An 18,868-nucleotide genomic window follows, 5' to 3' on the forward strand; every position below is an offset into this window, starting at 1 on the left:
GAAATGCAGGCATGTGGCACTAGTCTGGCATGCCAACTTTGTCAGCATGGACAAGGCGGGCCGAAGGGCCTGTTTCTGTTCTGTCCTATGACTCTGGAATCAACTCTACCATTGCGCAGTCCTTCTTACACTCATCTCCCACTCATCCCAATCTCAGTCCCTCCTAGTGCCTTTTATCCACCCCCAACCCCTCTCCCTATTTGATATCACCCACGATTTATCCCTCAGGTTTCAAATTTCACTCATCTTCCAACCTTGTAAGATTGCACATCAGCACCATTTTGTCTCCATTTCACCTCTAGACTTTGTGATTATCTCAATGTTTCAATGGTTCTTTATTGTCAGGTGTGCACAGCATAGTAAAATTATCTTGCACAACCCATAAATGTAGTCACTGTCTCCATCCACATGCCAAACTTTCACATTCATAAGATACAGGAGCAGAATTAGGCCATCAAGGCTACTGCTCCATTCAATCATGGCTGATCTATCTTTGCCTCTCAACCCCATTCCCCTGCATTTTCCACATATCCCCTGACATCCGTACCAATCAGGAATCTATCAATCTCCTCCTTAAGGATATACATTGACTTGGCCTCTATAGCCTTCTTGGCAATGAATTTCACAGATTCACCACACTCTGACAAAATAAATTCCTCCTCATCTCCTTTTATTCTGAGGCTATGGTGTCTGGTCGTGGACTTGTCCTCTAGTGGAAACATCCGCTCCACATCCATTCTATGCAGGTCTTTTGGGATGTGGAAGTAAACTGAAGCACCCAAAGGAAATCCTCGCATCCGCAGGGAGAATGTGCAAACTCCACACATACAGCACCTGAGGTCGAGATCAAATCCAGGTCTCTGCCACCAGCTGCACCACTGTGCAGTTCAAATTTCTCCCAAGTTTCTCCCAACTTTCTCCCATGTGAAAGGATTTCAATGTCTAGAGTCATATAGCACGGAATCTGGCCATTCAGCCCAAAGTACTTGCCCATGTTGATCAAGAAGGCCCCACTAGTCTACACTACAGTAGTCCCACACTGCCCACGTTTGGTCCAAATACTGTCTGGAACAAACTGTACAACTCCTCCCACTTCTGTCGTGAGGTAACCTGACTCCCCTTCCCCCTCCCCAATCTTTGCACATCCTAAATACTGGTCTTTCCACTTGTCACTTTAATTTCATGTTCCATGTATCTTGTTGTGTTATATAGAAGGGCTGGAGTAATTCAGCAGGACAGGCAGCATCTCTGGAGAGAAGGAATGGGTGACGTTTCGTGTCGAGACCCTTCTTCAGCTAATGGGTGAAGTTTTGGGTCGAGACCCCTCTTTCACTGTGGGCTGAATATGACTGTTAGCAGACCAATTTGCATTCCTAGATCCATCCCTCTGCTCTATAGCACTCCCCAGAGCCCAGCCATTCACTGTGAAGGTCCAGCCCTGGGTTGACATTCCAAAATGCACCACCTTGCACTTGTATCTGCATTAAACTCCATTTGCCATTCCTCAGCCCACTTGCCCAACTGATGAAGATTCCGCATTAATTTTTGATAACCATTTTAGCTATCTACGATACCACCCACTTTCATGTCATCTACACTTTTACTAATCAAGCCTTCTATATTCATATCCAAATTGTTGATATAAACCACAAACAGCGATGGGTTCTAGACCGATCCTTGATGCCACCAGGCCTCCAGCCCAAAAAACAACCTTTCACCATCACCTGAAGAAGGGTTCGGTCCCAAAACGTCACCTGTGCATGTTCTCCTGAGATGCTGCCTGACCTCGCTGAGTTACTCCAGCATTTTGTGTCCTTTTGTGTAAACCATCTGCAGTTCCTTGATTCTACACTTCTACCATCATCCTCTGCATTCTTCCATCTACCCTTGGATATTATATCTCACCTCTCATTCTTCAAATCTCCAAGGAGTCCAAACTGTTTAAAGGCACAAGATTCTGGAGAAACTCGGCGGGTCAGGCAGCATCTCTAGAGAAAAGGAATAGGTGATGTTTTGGGTGGAGACCCTTGTATGGACCGGTTAATCGGTCTGACGAAAGGTGTCGACCTGAAACATCGCCGATTCCTTTTATTCAGAGATGCTGCCTAACCTGCCGAGTTACACCAGCATTTTGCATCCAACTTTGGTGTACACCAGCATCTGCAGTTCCTAGGTTACAGGTGTTGAACAGGAAAGTGGAGCTGAGCCCAATTACAAGATCAGTGACAGAAGGGTGGACCAGGTTCGAGGGGCGAAATGGCCTATTCGTGGATCTATTTTTTATGTTGATCCTCGTGATCTTTGTCATTTATTCCTCCTTGCCCTCCTCTGTCTCCCCATAACATCGTTCATCACAACATCCTTCCAGAGGGCCCATCCATTAGTTCGGGAAGCTAATCTGCAGTTCTTCCGTTTAGTTTTGCTTGATAGGACAACCAAAACTCAAGCTGGTGATGAAACACTAGCACAGTAACATTCTCACACAGGGTAGACGTAGGCTGCTGGATTCCTACCTGAGAGACGAAGGCCTTTGCAGTCTGTGGGCTCAGGAAGAGTATAGCGCGTCGTAGGGTGTCGCGATACCTATTCATCTCTTCCAAACGCATGGTGGCAAACATGGTGCTGATCATCCTGTTGATGTTGCTCTCCACCTTCTGCAGGGCAACGTCCATTCCCTGCTGGGAGGCTTTGTCCAGAAAATCCTGAATCCCACGGATATCTGGCAGGATCAGAAGAATAATATTCCGTTAAACACCGCGTTAAACCTTGAAATCTAACCATATAACCATATAACATATAACAGCACGGAAACAGGCCATCTCGGCCCTACAAGTCCATGCCGACCAAATTTTTTTTCCCCTTAGTCCCACCTGCCTGCACTCATACCATAACCCTCCATTCCCTTATCATCCATATGCCTATCCAATTTATTTTTAAATGATACCAATGAACCTGCCTCCACCACTTCCACTGGAAGCTCATTCCACACCGCTACCACTCTCTGCGTAAAGAAGTTCCCCCTCATATTACCCCTAAACTTCTGTCCCTTAATTCTGAAGTCATGTCCTCTTGTTTGAATCTTCCCTATTCTCAAAGGGAAAAGCTTGTCCACATCAACTCTGTCTATCCCTCTCATCATTTTAAAGACCTCTATCAGGTCCCCCCTTAACCTTCTGCGCTCCAGAGTATAAAGACCTAACTTATTCAACCTATCTCTGTAACTTAGTTGTTGAAACCCAGGCAACATTCTAGTAAATCTCTAGTAAGTGTTGTAAGCTGATGTACTTTCCCTTTTCAAAATGTGACCCCACATTATATTTAGAACTGAGAAAAATGCAAAAATTATAGAAAAGTCTGAAGAGGGTCGGCACAGTGTGGTAGCAGTACAGTTGCTGCCTTACAGTACCAGAGACCTGGGTTCGATCCTGACCACAGGTCCTGTCTACAGAGCTTGTACATTCTCCCTGTGAGCACTGAGGTTTTCTACAGGTGCTCTGGTTTCTTCCCACATTTTAAAAAAGTTCCTTGTTTTTATTTTTCTATAGAAAAGTACAGTACAGGAACAGGCCCTTCGATCCCCAATGCCTGTACCGAACATGATGTTAAGACCAACCCTCGAAATCTGTACCTTGGTACCATCGGAGCTGCTCACAGGTTGGTGCAAATCCCACAACCTCATTCTTAACGTGGGAAAAACTAAGGAGATGGTGGTTGACTTCAGGAGGGCGGGGAAACAACACCATACACCTCTGCACATCGACGGAGCTGATGTGGAAAGGGTCAGCAGCGTAAAGTTCTTAGGACTACATCTGTCTGATGACCTGACGTCCACGGCCAACACCACAGCTCTGGTCAAGAGAGCCCAGCAGCGACTTCACCCTCTCCGAAGACTATGTAAAGCAGGCCTCCCCACCACACACCTACGGACTTTTTATAGGGGGACTGTCGAGAGCACACTGACATACGGCATCACTTCCTGGTTCGGGAGCTGCAAGGCGTACGAACGGCACCAACTGGACAGGATAGTGAAGACCGCAAGCAGGATTATTGGTGCTCCACTCCCCTTCCTGCTGGACATATACAAGAAGAGATGTATCAACAGAGCCATCTCCATCATCAAAGACCCTTACCACCCATCGCATGACATTTTCTCCATCCTCCCATCTGGGAAGAGGTACAGGAGCATTAGCTGCAAAACCAGCAGGATGCTCCTCAGCTTCTTCCCACAGGCTATAAGACTGTTAAATGGACTTTGCCCCCTGCCAAGTATCGCGCACAAACCCCCACACTGCAGCAGAGCCACTGTTGTGCCGCTGCCGGTCGGAACGGCTGTTGAATGTTTAGTAGAGTGTTAAATTTGTTCATGACATGTATTTTTTAATTTTAATTCCTATTTATTTTTTAATGCAAACTGAATGGACACTGGTTGAGCAACGTTTTTTTGTTTCCTCTGGGTATGCCAATACTCAGGAAATGACAATAAAGATTTACAATTTACAATTACAATTACAATTACATATTTCGGCAAGGGATTTACTGAGCGCAACAGAGTTGAACTGAATCATAGAACATAAAACATTGAACATAGAACAGTACAGCAGAGGAACAGCCCATTCGGCCCTCAATGTCTTTGCTGAACACGATGCCAAGATCTGCTAATCTCCTCTGCCTGCAAGATATCCATATCCCTCCATTCCTTGCAAACCCATGTGTCTATCTAATAGCCTATTAGACCCCCTTACTACAATCAGCCTGAAGAAGGGACCCAACAGGAAATATTGCCCAAGTTCCATCAGCTTCTGGACACAAAGTGCTGGAGTAACTCAACAGATCAGGCAGCATCTGAATGTCATATGTACCGACAACTGAACAATTAAATTATTGCTTGCAGCAGCTTCACAGACCTATAGAGTCAAATAGAGAGGTTGAGAGGGAACTAGAGATCAGCCATGGTTGAAAGGCGGATTAGATTCGATGGGCCAAATGGCCTGATTCTACAGAGAGTGGTAAATATATAGAGTTGCCAGAAGTGGTAGATTAAGCTACAATTACTGTATTTAACGGTAATTTAGGCAGGTACATGAATAGGAAAGGTTTAGAGGTGTACGGGCCAAATGCAGGCAAATGTTTAGGTTTATTATTGTCATGTGTACAGTGAAAAGCTTTGCTTTACATGCTATCTAAACAGATCAGATATACTGTACATAAATACAATTAAGTACAATAGATAGAATTGATAGGGGAAGATACAAATGACAGAATTTAGTTCTCAGCATTGCAGCACATCCATTACAGAGACAAAGTCCAAATGGTTTGGTTCAGTTTAGTTTAGTTTAAGTTTAGTTTATATATGTCATATGTTCTGAGGTACAATGCAAAGCATTTTTTGTAGCGTTCTATCCAGTCAGCAAAAATACTACACATGATTACAATCAAGCTGTCCACAGTGTACAGATACATGATACGAATTTAGTGCAAGATAGATAGATAGATGGATAGATAAATAATTTATTAATCCCCTCAGGGAAATTCAGAATTTTTTCCTTTGCAGCACACCAATAAAAGTAAGAGACCACATCAAAAAAGAGAATTGAGCATAAAACATAAATGGTTCCCACTGTGAGGGAAGGCACAAAGTCCAGTCCTCTTCCCCTTGTTCACCCATGGTCGGGCCTATTGAGGTGGACATGGTTGGGCATATTGATAAAGTTCAGAAAAGACCAATTAAAGATAGTTCAATGGTCAATGAGGTAGATGGGAAGTCAGGACCACTCTCCAGATGTTGAGAGTTCATGTTCATAAGTTATTGGAGCAGAATTAGGCCCATCAAGTCTACTCCACCATTCAATCATGGCTGATCTATCTTTCCCTCTCAACCCCATTCTCCTGCCTTCTCCCTATAACCCCTGACACCCTTACTAATCAAGAATATGTCAATCTCCACCTTAAAAATACCCAATGATTTGGTCTCCGCAGCCATCTGTGCCAACAAATTCCACAGGTTCACCACCCTCTGACTAAAGAAATCCCACCTCATCTTCTTTCTAAAAGTACGTCCTTTTATTCTAATGGTCCTGACCCACTCAGGAGATTTTTCAGGCGACTGCCAGCGACTGTCAAGTCGTAGCTTATCGTTGAAAACCGGCGACTGGAACGGCGGCTGTCAGACTGGAACACACACAGACATACACACATAGCTTCCTTCACCAGCCAGTTATGTAGGCGGGGGACAGGGCAAGCGGGGGAGCGTTGTCTGAGTGAAATTCACACAGTTTCAAGCCAATGTGATACAGACGCACACCACGATGAACACGATGGTTGGCGCTGTAATTAAGATGGTGAAAGCACAGTATACGGGAAGGGTCAGTTAAGCCCTTTAAAAGGGGGGGGAGAGGGGAGGAGAGAAGAGGGAGACGGGGGGAGAAGGAGTGGAGACAACTTTTAAGAAGCCAGAGATACACGGCTGTGAAGCTCGGCGGACATTAACATAACCAGTCGGTTTTCCTGCTTACGTTTTTTTCCCCAATGCGCCAATGAAATTCACCGCTCACCAACGGCAACAACCTATGACCTCCTGGCGACCCACTACCACTGCACCTATGTCATGAGCATTCTCGCTTTCAGCACGTTGAAAAATTAGCGGCGACCAGAATGTCGTTACGACTTGTTGTGAGTCTGAGGGCACTACTCATGACCATAAAGGTGACTCCCCGGCAACCACCCGCGAACATGTGGCGACGGCATAGTCTCCTGTAGTCGCCTAAAATGTCGCCTAAGTGGGACAGGCCCATAACAATATGGAGTCTGGTCCTAGACTCTCCCAATGGTGGAAACATTCTATCCACAACCACTCTACCTAGAACTCAAAGATTGGTCAGTTGTCTGATAACAGCTGGGAAGAAACCGTCCATGAATCTGGAGGTGTGTGTTTTCACACTTCTATACCTCTTGCCTGATGGGAGAGCGGAGAAGAGGGATTGAGACTGGTTCTTGGAAGGAATTGGAAGAACCCAGGTAGGCACTTTGGTTCGCAAGGATGAGTTGGGCCAAAGGGTCTGTTTCCATGCTGTACGACCCTGACCCTTTGTCTAATTCCCAACCAGACATCAGTCAATCCTCTAACTGAACCCTCTGAAGAAAGGTTTTGACCCGAAATGTCAACTATTCCTTTTCTCCAGAGATGCTGTCGGATCCGTTGAGTTACTCCAGCATTCTGTGTCTATCCTCTAATTAATCTCCCCCTGCCTTGGGAATTCCATTCCCTTAAGCCTTGCTCCACTCTTTCATCTACCACCAACCTTCCCCTCCTTTATCTCGAGAGCTCCTCGGGACATGATTCAATATTAAGTGCAACAAGCTATCACAATAATGGAAAATATGACATGAAAGAGAGAAACGAACATTAAAATTCTTGAACAAGCCGCTCGACACTTCTAGTTGAATTAAATTTACTATCACGATGGTCTGAGCTTCATTTGAAGAGTTATCTACAGCCACAGATGTCAGTGTGTTGTGTTTTTTTTCCCTTGCCTGTCAACCTGCTGTGTGCTACTGTGTAAACAGGATGACTTAAAGTTAATCTGCCAACTGCCTGAAGCAACTTGACGTGTAGCAGTCGGATGCAAATAGCAATATCAGCAGAGCTGTAGTAATTACTATTGACGTGACTACAGTCCGCAGTAGCATGGAGACATGAATTATGCTGGCGAATACGTTGCAACATCAAAACCTGTTCCTTACGCAAATCTCTTACAATGTCAAAATCAAGAAAATTAAATTTAACATTCTGAAGTAAATAATGCCAGTGAAAATTAAGCTCCAGCATAACACGTGGGTGGAATTCTCAAAACAGCCATGTGGGTGAAAGAAATCCTGTATCTGTACACCGTGAATGGCTTGATTGTAATCATTAGAGCCAGGATTTTGCCACAAATGCCATGTGCCTTTTCATGCCTTTTTTGATGATTTCACCAAGATAATGCCTTTTTCACGATCGGACGCCTAAATCAGGCATTTTTTGCCATCTTGCTAAAAGGTTGTGCTATTTTCTCTATTTGTACCATGATTACAATGATGTTTTCTATGTTAACACGTTAATATTAATGTTATTGTTAACATGTTAACATAGTATAAATTACAAGAAAATTTCCACCACCGGGGCGAAACCGGTGGCGCCACCGTTGGTCGTTCATTCATTCGTGCCGCTGCCCACTGGTTCAGTCTTCTCCAAAACCTATTTATTGCTTCCAATTTTGCAAACTTCCCACAAGCTACCACTTCCCTTGAGAAACATGGCGACACATTAATGAATAACTTGCAGGTTTTCAACAAAGTATCTGACGATATTCGTAAAGTTCCTGGCGATGTAGGTAAAGACATGCAAGGAAAATGTGAGAGTGATTTTAGCTAAAAGATATTGCAGAAATACAAAACACAGCTAAAGTTCTCAAAGGTAGTTGTAATGCACAAGATATCGACATGAATATAGAGTCTGTAGCTTGCTTTGGGTATGCACCAGTGACCTCAGCTTAGGTAGAAATACGTTTTTCACAACTGAACCATATTCGGTCTGGCAGATGGCATGGTGTAATATCAGATAATTTGAAAAAAAATGCGAGTAATTATGTGCAACAAGGCATCTTTGGTCATTTAATGTAGTATACCTTTAATTTATTATTTTTAACCATATTAACCAATAACCGAATGGAATCGAAGCCGAAATGCCAACTAACCAAAAGGGTGGGATGCCTAAATGCAAACTAACTGAAAGGGCGGGACGCCTAAAAGCAAACTCACCGAATGGCTGCTCTGCTAAAATGCCACCTACCCGAAAGGCGGCGTCGACTACAAGCCAACGGATCTAATGCCGCTCAACAGAAAAGTCAAATAACGGACATGACGTTACCGGGTGGCAGGACATATCAGCGATAGGTCCAGACCCTCGCTGTTGAGCGGCAGTCGGTCCGTTCGCCTGTAGGCGATGGCGCCTTTCGGGTAGGTGGTGTTTCGGCTCAGCGGCCATTCGGTGAGTTTGCTTTTAGGTGACGTAGCCTTTTGGTTAGTTGGCTCTTAGGCATCCCGCCCTTTCAGTTAGTTTGCACTTAGGCATCCCACCCTTCCGGTTAGTTGGTGTTTCGGCTTTGTTTCTATTTGGTTATTTGGCATTTCAGTTTAGTTTCCATTCGGTTATTTGGCTTCCACTTCTTTGCTTCGGCTTCTCATCTGTCGGCGCCACATCTGCACATGGGTCCAAACTGGTGTAGATGGGACATGTTGGTCATTGTGGGCAAGTTGGGCTGAAGGGCCTGCTTCCATGCTGTATGACACTATGATTATGGCTCCATGATTATTCAGTTCCTGGCAATGTAAGACCAGCGGGTTGTCGGCAGGTCCAAAGTACATCTTTGACCAAATTAATAATCTTGCCATCGATGATCATCTGAGAGCCCCTGAAAGTGACATCACAGAAAGACAGCCAGGCTAAGGTGACTTTCGGCACATTGGCCTTCGTCAGAGTTCTGAGTTTAGGAGGTCATATTACAGTTATTTAAGACATTGGTGAGGTCATATTTAGAGTATTGTGTTCAGTTTGGTCACCATGTTATAGGAACAACGTTGTCAAGCTGGAAAGGGTGAAGAGAAAATGTACATGATGTTGCCAGGATATCGGGGCCTGAGTTATAGGGGGAAGTTGAGCAGGCTAGGACTTTATTCCTTGGAGCACATGAGGATTTGGGGTGATGTGTGCAAAATCATGAATGGAATAGGTCGGGTAAATGCACAGAGTCTCTTGTCCAGGTTAAGGGTATCGAGTTTTCTCAACACAAAGAGTGGATTACGTTATCAGGCAGGGTAGTGGAGGCAATTATGATACTGCCACTTAAGAGACTTTAAGATAGACACATGGACATGCAGGGAATGGAGTGATATGGATCATGTGCAGACATAGATTAGTTTAACTTGGCATCATGTTCGGCATGAATGTTGTGGGCCTAACGGCCTGTTCCTCTGAAGTTCTGTTCCATATTCTACGTATAAACGCTACTCCCATGTCCTTTCTTTGACACATAACCCTCTCAACATTCCCCATTCATGTTAGGAAATGGAAGGCATCTATTTAAACGACAAGTTTGTGGAAGTTAGGAGCCCAAACATTGGAATGAGCAGTTCACTTGAATATAAAAGTACTAATGAGGGTTTGGACAAGAGCAGAGATGTCAATTTCAACTTTAAGATTACAGGGAGGATGTGAAGACTTTGGAAAGGGTGCAGAGGGGGTTTACCAGAATGCTGCTTCAATTAGGGGGTATTAACTAAAAGGTGAGATTGGACAAGTTTGGATTGTTTTCATTGGAATGTTAGAGGTTGAGGGGAGTCCTAATAGAATTATATAAAACGATGAGAGGCATAGATAGGGTAGATAGTCAGATCCTTTTTCCCTGGATGAAAATGTCAAAGACTAGAGGGCAAAGCTTTAACGTGAGAGAGACAAAGTTTAAAGGAGATGTGTGGGGAAAGTTATTTTACACAGAGGATGGTGGGTGCCTGGAACGCACAGCCAAGGTTGTGGTGGAGGCAGATACGATAGTGGCTTTTAGGTTGGCACATGGATATGCAGGGAATGGAGGGACGCAACATTTTGGGGTAACTCAGCGGGTCAGGCAGCATCTCTGGATCTGAAGAAGGGTCTTGACCCAAAACTTTGTCTATTCCTTTTTTTCAGAGATGCTGCCTGTCCTGCTGAGTTACTCCAGCATTTTGTGTCTATTTTTGGTGTAAACCAGCATCTGCAATTCCTACCTACACAGGGAACGGAGGGATATGGATCACATGCAGGCAGATGTGATTATGTAACTTGGCATAATTTTCAGCATGGACATTGTGTTCTGAAGGGCCTGTTGCTGTGTTGCACTTTTCTATTTTCCAAATCTAGAGCTGTCTTTCAGATTTATGGAATTCCCTAAATTTCAAATCCACAGCTCTCAGAACGGGATTTGAACTCTAGTCTCTGGATCATTACTCTGAGTCTCTTGATTACTGGCCAAAATCACTACCACATAAATACTAGCACTGGTCTAATGAGAATTTGGTTTTATTGTTTCCTGCAGGCTCCTTATTTGAAGTACGATTAGTTTCTGTGCCCTGTGAAACATTGTGCTGAGCTACACAATTCCTTATGACTTTCCACAGTGCATTGAAAAGGAAAAAAAATAACCTGAGCTAAATTGTGTTGTTGGGAATCTTGCACTTTGTTCTCCTTGTGCAGGTCCGACCACTTATTGTGAAGCATAAAACTACAATTATATGACATTTAAGTAACTGAGAAAATGTGGACAAGGCAAAATTATTGTCATCCAAGCACAGTCCCCAATTACGGTGGAGCAGCGGTAGAGTTGCTGCCTTATAACGCCAGAGACCCGGATTCGATCCTGACTACGTGTGCTGTCTGTACGGAGTTTATACGTTCCCCCCGTGATCCGCGTGGGTTTTCTCCAGGTGCCCCAGCTTCCTCCCACACTCCAAAGACGTATAGATTTGTAGGCTAATTGGCATGGTAACATTGTTTAATTGTCCCTAGTGTGTAGGTTAATGTTAGTGTACGGGGACCGTTGATCGGCGCAGAACTGATGAGCCGAAGGGTCTGTTTTGGCGCTGTACCTGTAAACTAAACTAAACTAAACTAAACTAAATATTTAAGAAGGAACTGCAGATGCTGGAAAATCGAAGGTACACAAAAAAGCTGGAGAAACTCAGCGGGTGCAGCAGCATCTATGGAGCGAAGGAAATAGGCAACATTTCGGGCCGAAAACCCTTCTTCAGACTGATCGGGGGTGGGGGGGCGGGGAGAAGAAAGGAAAAAGGAGGAGGAACCCGAAGGCTGGGGGATGGGAGGAGACAGCAGGAGGGCTGAGGAAGGGGCGGAGACAGCAAGGACTAACAAAATTGGGAGAATTCAATGTTCATGCCCCCAGGATGCAGACTCCACAAGCGGAATATGAAGTGCTGTTCCTCCAATTTCCGGTGTTACTCGCTCTGGCCATGGAGGAGACCCAGGACAGAGTGGTTGGATACGGAGTGGGAGGGGTAGTTGAAGTGCCGAGCCACAGGAAGGTCTGGACCTCCCGGTGGCTCAGCACTTCAACCCCCACTCCATATCCAACGTCTCTGCCTGACCTCCCGGTGGCTCAGCACTTCAACTCTTCCTCCCACTCTGTATTTCATTGACCTATTGGAAACTTTGCTTCTGGAAGCCAGGGGAGCAGCTACGTTTAGTAAGTATCACACATATTGAATCAAAGGGAGAATGGAAACATGATCCTCTGCCCACAAAGTGTGTACTGACCATCAGCCATCCATTTGTTCTCATCCAACATTAATCCGGTTTAATTTTAGTGACACCTACAGAGGTATAAACAAAGTGTGGAGAAAAGGGAGAGGCTACATATTTGGCTACACACTTTTACAAGTGATCTGCAGCTTTACTCTAAAAATATAAAGTGCTGGAACTCACCAGGCCAGGCAGCATCTGTGGAGGGAATGGACAGTCGACATTGTGGGACTTACGCTTGAAGAAGGGTCCCGACCAAAAAATGTTGGCTGTGTATTCCCTCAACTTATGCTGCATGATCCACTGAGTTACATATGGTGGGCAGCACAAGGTGGATATTCGAGTCATAGAGTCATGGAGTCATACAGTATTGAAACAGGCACTTTGGCCCAACTTGCCCATGCCGGTCAACATGTCCCAGATGCACTAGTCCAAACATCCCGCGTTTGGCACATATCCCTCTAAATCTGTCCTATCCACGTACTTGTCCAAATGTTTCTTAATGATTAATGTTAGGTTAAATGAAGGATTTAATAGGAATCTGAGGGGTAACTTTTTCACACAAAGGGTGGGTGGTGGGTGTATGGAACGAGCTGTCGTAGGAGATAGGTACACAAAAATGCTGGAGAAACTCAGCGGGTGCAGCAGCATCTATGTAGCAAAGGAAATAGGCAACGTTTCGGGCCGAAACCCTTCTTCAGACTGTGTAGGAGGTAGTTGAGGCAGGTACTATCACAATGTTTAGACAGGTCCATGGATAGGACAAAGTTTAATGGGATATGGGCCATACGCAGGCAGGTGGGAGAAGTGTAGATGGGACACGCTGGTCGGTGTGGGCAAGTTGGGCCAAAGGGCCTATTTTCACGCTGTATGAATCTATGAATTAACGTTGCTGCAGGTCTAGAATTACATGCAAGTCAGATTGTGTAAGGATAGCGGATTGAAGCTGGTGATCTGTTTTAACAACAAATTAGTCGTTGTTATATTGACATTCCAGATTTTAGAAACTGAATTTAAAATCTGCTAATGTTCAGCCAGTGCTATAAAGGCAAGGATTGATTAATTGATGTTAGAAATAAGGAACAGCAGATGCTGGTTCACTCCAAAGATAGACACAAAACACTGGAGTTACTCAGCAGGCCAGGCAGCTCTGGAGGAAAAGGATTGGTGACAATTCGGGTTGTGCCCCTTCTTTAGATTGATTGATTGAAAGAGATAGCATAGAAACAGGCCCTTCAGCCCACCGAATCCACACCAACCATCGATCACCTGTTCACACTAGTTCTGTTATCCCACTTTCACATCCACTACCTACACACTGAGACCTGAAGAGGCAAATACCAGAATGGGCAATTTCATGAAGATTCTGGTCTATCAAAATATTTATAATGTTACTTCAATGTGGCAGAGGCAATTTTTAAGGGAAGGCCAAGTAGACCCCAATGACGGAAATAAGAAATTGAATGTCATTGATGAGGAAAAAGATAAAGATAAATAAAATTCTTCACTCCTTGAAAGCTTTTCACTGCATTCCCGGTACACATGACAATAAATAAAAGTAGCGAACCAGGTTACTGTGACTACTTTTAAAAAGCAAGCACACCAAAGGTTCAAACATTGGAGGGACTGAAGTGATAACTGTGAAAATTATACTAACATTACTGATATCACTTACACTGTCTGAGGAATATTAAATGCAAACGTTTAAGAAACATTTATACAGGTACATGGATAGGACAGGTTTAAGAGGAATATGGGCCAAATACAGGCAAGTGGGACTGGTGTAGATGGAGAACGTTGGTTGGTTGGGAGAGTTGACTTGTTTCCATGCTGTTTGACTCTATTAGACCAAACATTTAGGTTTCCCTCATGTCACTGATACCAACCTGCAGGCTTGTACGTTACAACACTGCTAAGTGGTTAAACTGGCTGAGAGGAACAATCCTCAACTCTCTTCTTATACCATGCACAGTGGCGCAGCTGGTGGAGCTGCTGCCTCGCAGCGTCAGAGATCTGATCCAGGTTCGATCCTGACCTCGGTTGCTGTCTGTGTGGTGCTTGCACTTTTCTTCCTGTCACCGTGTGGGTTTCCACAGGGTGCTCCTGTTTCTTTGCACATCCCTCAAAGAAGTGCAGGTTTGCAGTTTAATTGGCCTCTGTAAATTGCCCCCCCCCCGTGTGCAGGTTCTTGGTTCTTGGTTACTTGGTCCTCCAAAATATTCCAACTGGAATTTAAACTGGAGGTGGTGAAGGGAGGGATTCAGCCAGAAAGGGTTGTGGATGAAAAAGTGGGTCAACATAAAACTAGTGTGAAGATACACACAAAAAGCTGGAGTAACTCAGCAGGACAGGCAGCATATCTGGAGAGAAGGAATGGGTGCGTTTCGGGTCGAGACCCTTCTTCAGACTGGTTAGGGATAAGGGAAATGACAGATATAGGTGGTGATGTGGAGAGATAAAGAACAATGAATGAAAGATATGCAAAAAAGTAATGAAGATAAAGGAAACAGGCTTTACCCTTGTAGGGTGAAAATGAGAAGCTAGTGCGACTTGGGTAGAGAGAGATAGAGAGAGAAATCAATATTCATACCACTGGGCTGTAAGCTGCCCATGTGAAATATGAAATGCCGTTCCTCCAATTTGCATTTAGCCTCACTCTGACAATGGAGGAGACCGAGGGTAGAAAGGTCTATGTCAGAATGGGAAGGAGAATTAAAATGTCCAGCTACCGGGAGATCAGGTTGATTCAGGCGGGCTGAGTGAAGGTGTTCCACGAAATGAACACCCAGTCTGCGTTTGGTCTCGCCGATGTATAAGAGTCCACATCTTGAACAACGGATACAGTAGATGAGGTTGGAGGTGCAAGTGAACCACTGCCTCACCTGAAAGGACTGTCGGGGTCCCTGGGCATAGTAGAGGGAAGAGGTATAGCGGCAGGTGTTGCATCTTCTGCGCTTGCAGGGGAAGGTACCTGGGAGCGGGTGGTTTGGGTGGGAAAGGATGAGTTAACCAGGGAGTTGCAGAGGCAACGGCATCTGCAGAAGGCGGAAAGGGGTGGAGATGGGAAATTGTGGCTAGTGGCGGGATCACGTTGGAGGTGGCGGAAATTGGCTTCTGTAAATTGACCCTAGTGTGTAGGATAGAAATAATGTATTGGTGATCACAGGTTGGTGTGGACTTGGTGGGCTGAAGGGTCTGTTCTATGCTGTGTCGCTAAACTAAGACAGGTCTTTCGCAAGAAAACGCACTGCTGGAGGAACACAACAGGTCAGGCAGTATTTGTGAAGGGAAACAAACAAGTGACGCTTTGGGACGACACAGTTGTTTATTGGGAAAGAATGGAGAATCCTTATCCTACCACCTACCCAAGCATAAAGTAGTTTAGGTGTAGATATATCGGAAAGCAAGATTTTCACAAGAGGTGAGGCAAAGTTTAGTTTAATTTAGCTTATTGTCACGTGTCCCAAGGTACAGTGATAAGCTTCTATGTTGCGTGCTACCCAGTCAGCGAAAAGACTTTGGGGGATCACCGGTTGACACGGACCCATTGGGCTTAAGGGCCTGTTTTCTGCGATGCATTGCTAAACGAAGCAAAATTAAACATGATTACAATCTACCTGTCCACGTTGTACAGATCCAGTTTAAAGAGTATTACATTTAGTCCAAGGTAAAGTCTGGTAAAGTCCGATTATATATAGTTTGAAAGACTCCAATAAGGTGGATTGGAGGTCAGGACCGTTCTCTAGTTGGCGAGAGGATGGCTCAGTTGACTGATAACTGCTGGGAGGAAACCGTCCCTGAATCAGCAGGTATGCGTTGATATAACGCATCTGTTTATATAAACAGAAGAGTGGGAGGCAACGTGTGTGGAGCATTAACACTGCATGGACTGGTTGAGTCAAAAGGCTTGTTCCTGTGGTTTAGGTTTCTACACAATTCTATCCAGTAATGATTTTGGTGGTTGCTTTTCTGGTCGTGTTATTATGATGTATTATTGCCTGCTGAGTGACCACAGTACCTCGGTGAGAGTGAATCAATGCCAGTGGAGCTCGAGAGTGTGTTTGACATTTTGTTCTTTTCTGCCTTCTCTGGAACGGATGAACACAGAATGAAAAGTCACAGCTAGGTGCTTCCTGTAACAAGACAACCTGCCAAGCACCAGCACAAAACACCAGTGCATCCAGGAGGATGTGTGTATATATTCCACTGGGGGGACTTTGGGTCTGCTTATTTTATAACAACTCAGCAATGTTACAACATAGGTACTGTTTGGAACTCTTCATTTATCAACATCTTAGGGTGGCACAGTGGTGCAGCGGTAGAGTTGCTTCCTTTACAGTGCCAGTGACCCGGGTTCAATCCTGACTACGGGTGCTGTCTGTACGGAGTTTGCACGTTCTCCCCGTGACCCCAGCTCGACCAGTGGTGCCAATGTACATTCCATCTGAGAATGGGTTGTCTGCCCAGCACAATGGTGAGGAGGAATTTCTTCTTTCATCTGGTTGTGAATCTTCAGAATTCTCTCTTCCAGAGAGATGGACAGGCTCTCAGTATTAAGCTGAGCATGACATAATTATGTATTTTCGGGTATCATATTTTGGGTTCAGGCAAGAAATTGCTGAAGTCAGCAATCTGATCCATCATTTGAGTTACTACAACACTTTGGTTCTTATTTTGTAACCCACCAAATGCAGTTCCATATTTCGACACAATGTTTCAACAACTTTTTCCCCTCTGTTATCAGGCTTGTGAATTGTCCTTCCAGAATCTAGGGTACTGTCCTCTATCCCATCACAGACATTGGACTTTGTCTATGAATCTTTGTGCTACAATGCTGAGAACTATATTCTGCACTGTATTTTTCCCTTGGCTCTACCTATTGTACGAGCATAAATTTACGAAGGGGAAATCTGGAACTTCTGGAATTTTTTGAGGATGTAACGAGGAAAATGGACAAGGGAGAGCCAGTGGATGTTGTGTACCTGGACTTTCGGAAAGCCTTGGAGGCAGAAGGCAGTGGAGGCCAATTCTTTGGATGCTTTCAAGAGAGAGTTACATAGAGCTCTTAAAGATAGCAGAGTCAAGGGGGGGAGAAGGCAGGAATGGGATACTGATTGTGGATGATCAGCCATGATCATAGTGAATGGCGGTGCTGGCTTGAAAGGCCTAATGGCCCACTACTGCACCTATACTCTATTGTCTATTGTCTATTGAGTTTGACTTTATTGCATTTATGTATGGCATATCTGATTTGATAGGATAGCATGCAAAACAATGCTTATTACTGTACCTCGGCACATGTAGATGGGGTATTTTGCTTGGGATATCCTCCACACTACCTGCTCCTCCACCTATCTTGGTATCATCCGCAATCTTGGCCAAAAAGCCTTCAATCCCCTCATCCAAATCATTGATATACAATGTAAAGAGTAGCGGCCTCAGCACCGACCACTGCAGAACACCACTAGTCAGCATTAGCCACCGGCAGCCAACCAGAAAAAGCCCCTTTTTTACAGTACCTCGGTACATGCGACAAAAATAATAATGAACCTAAATCTAAACCCAACAGCACCCGAGGTCTGGATTGAACCTGAATCTCTGGTGCTTTTGAGGCAGCAGCTCCAACAGTTGCATGACCATGAAACCCACTGTTTTCTTATCACCTTAATATCTCTCTTGTAGAGATGTAACCTGGTGCTTCACTCCAGTCTGGGTCCCCTACATATATATCTATTTCCAGGATGACTGCATCTATTATGAAGCCAGAATTGATTATCTCTGTATAATCTCTTTATATATAGCAAAAGCTTTGTTTCATATAACACAACATTACCACCAGGAGCTTTAAAGGTTTCCACATTGAATATTACTTCATTTTTCATCAGTCATTCTTTTTATTTTTCTGCCTTCATATTACCAGTGTGAGCATCGAGAGATACATTGAGCAAAGCACAGTTTTATTACTTTTGCCTTACTATTGCCTCGTTTCACTTTAGATTTAATGGATTCACTTAATGAAATTAAAATCCCATGAAGCATCAAATCTCTTCTTCTTTCCTTGTGGATTTACATTGCACCAAAGGAAGGTATCCTCCTGAAGACACATAAACAAGTTCAACACAACTGCTTTGGATGCTCAGTAATTAAATTGATGAAAGCAATTTGCACTGAGGATTCAATAGTCCTAGGTGTCTATACCTGGCTCATACAAATCAATTCATTCGACAGCGAGAGTTGGCACAGTGGCACAGATGGTAAAGCTGTTACCTCACAGTGCCAGAGACAAGTCTGTGTGGAGTTTTCAGGTTCCCCCTGTGAGCGCATGGCTTTCCTCCGGTTGCTCCGGTTTCCTCCCACATCCCAAAGATGTGCAGGTTTGCAGGTCAATTAGACTCTGTAAAATTGCCCCTAATTCGTAGGGAGCGGATGAGAAAGTGGGATAAGTAGAGTTACTGCATAACAGCGGGTTCAATCCTGACTACGGGTGCTGTCTGTGTGGAGTGTATATGTTCTCCCTGTGACCGCGTGGGTTTTTCTCCT

General features: G+C 44.5%; 1 protein-coding gene across 2 annotated transcripts in view; it reads right to left on the minus strand.

Moving 5' to 3' along the window:
* grid2 (glutamate receptor, ionotropic, delta 2) overlaps positions 1–18,868 on the minus strand; it is a 938,309-nt gene that overhangs the window by 305,624 nt on the left and 613,817 nt on the right. For both annotated transcript variants that reach the window (XM_055641544.1, XM_055641535.1), the window contains exon 4: positions 2,514–2,719. In XM_055641544.1, the coding sequence (XP_055497519.1) occupies positions 2,514–2,719 (206 nt within the window). The remainder of the gene's footprint in view (positions 1–2,513; positions 2,720–18,868) is intronic.

The sequence above is a fragment of the Leucoraja erinacea genome, chromosome 1 (assembly GCF_028641065.1).
Source record: "Leucoraja erinacea ecotype New England chromosome 1, Leri_hhj_1, whole genome shotgun sequence".
Lineage (NCBI taxonomy): Eukaryota > Metazoa > Chordata > Chondrichthyes > Rajiformes > Rajidae > Leucoraja > Leucoraja erinaceus.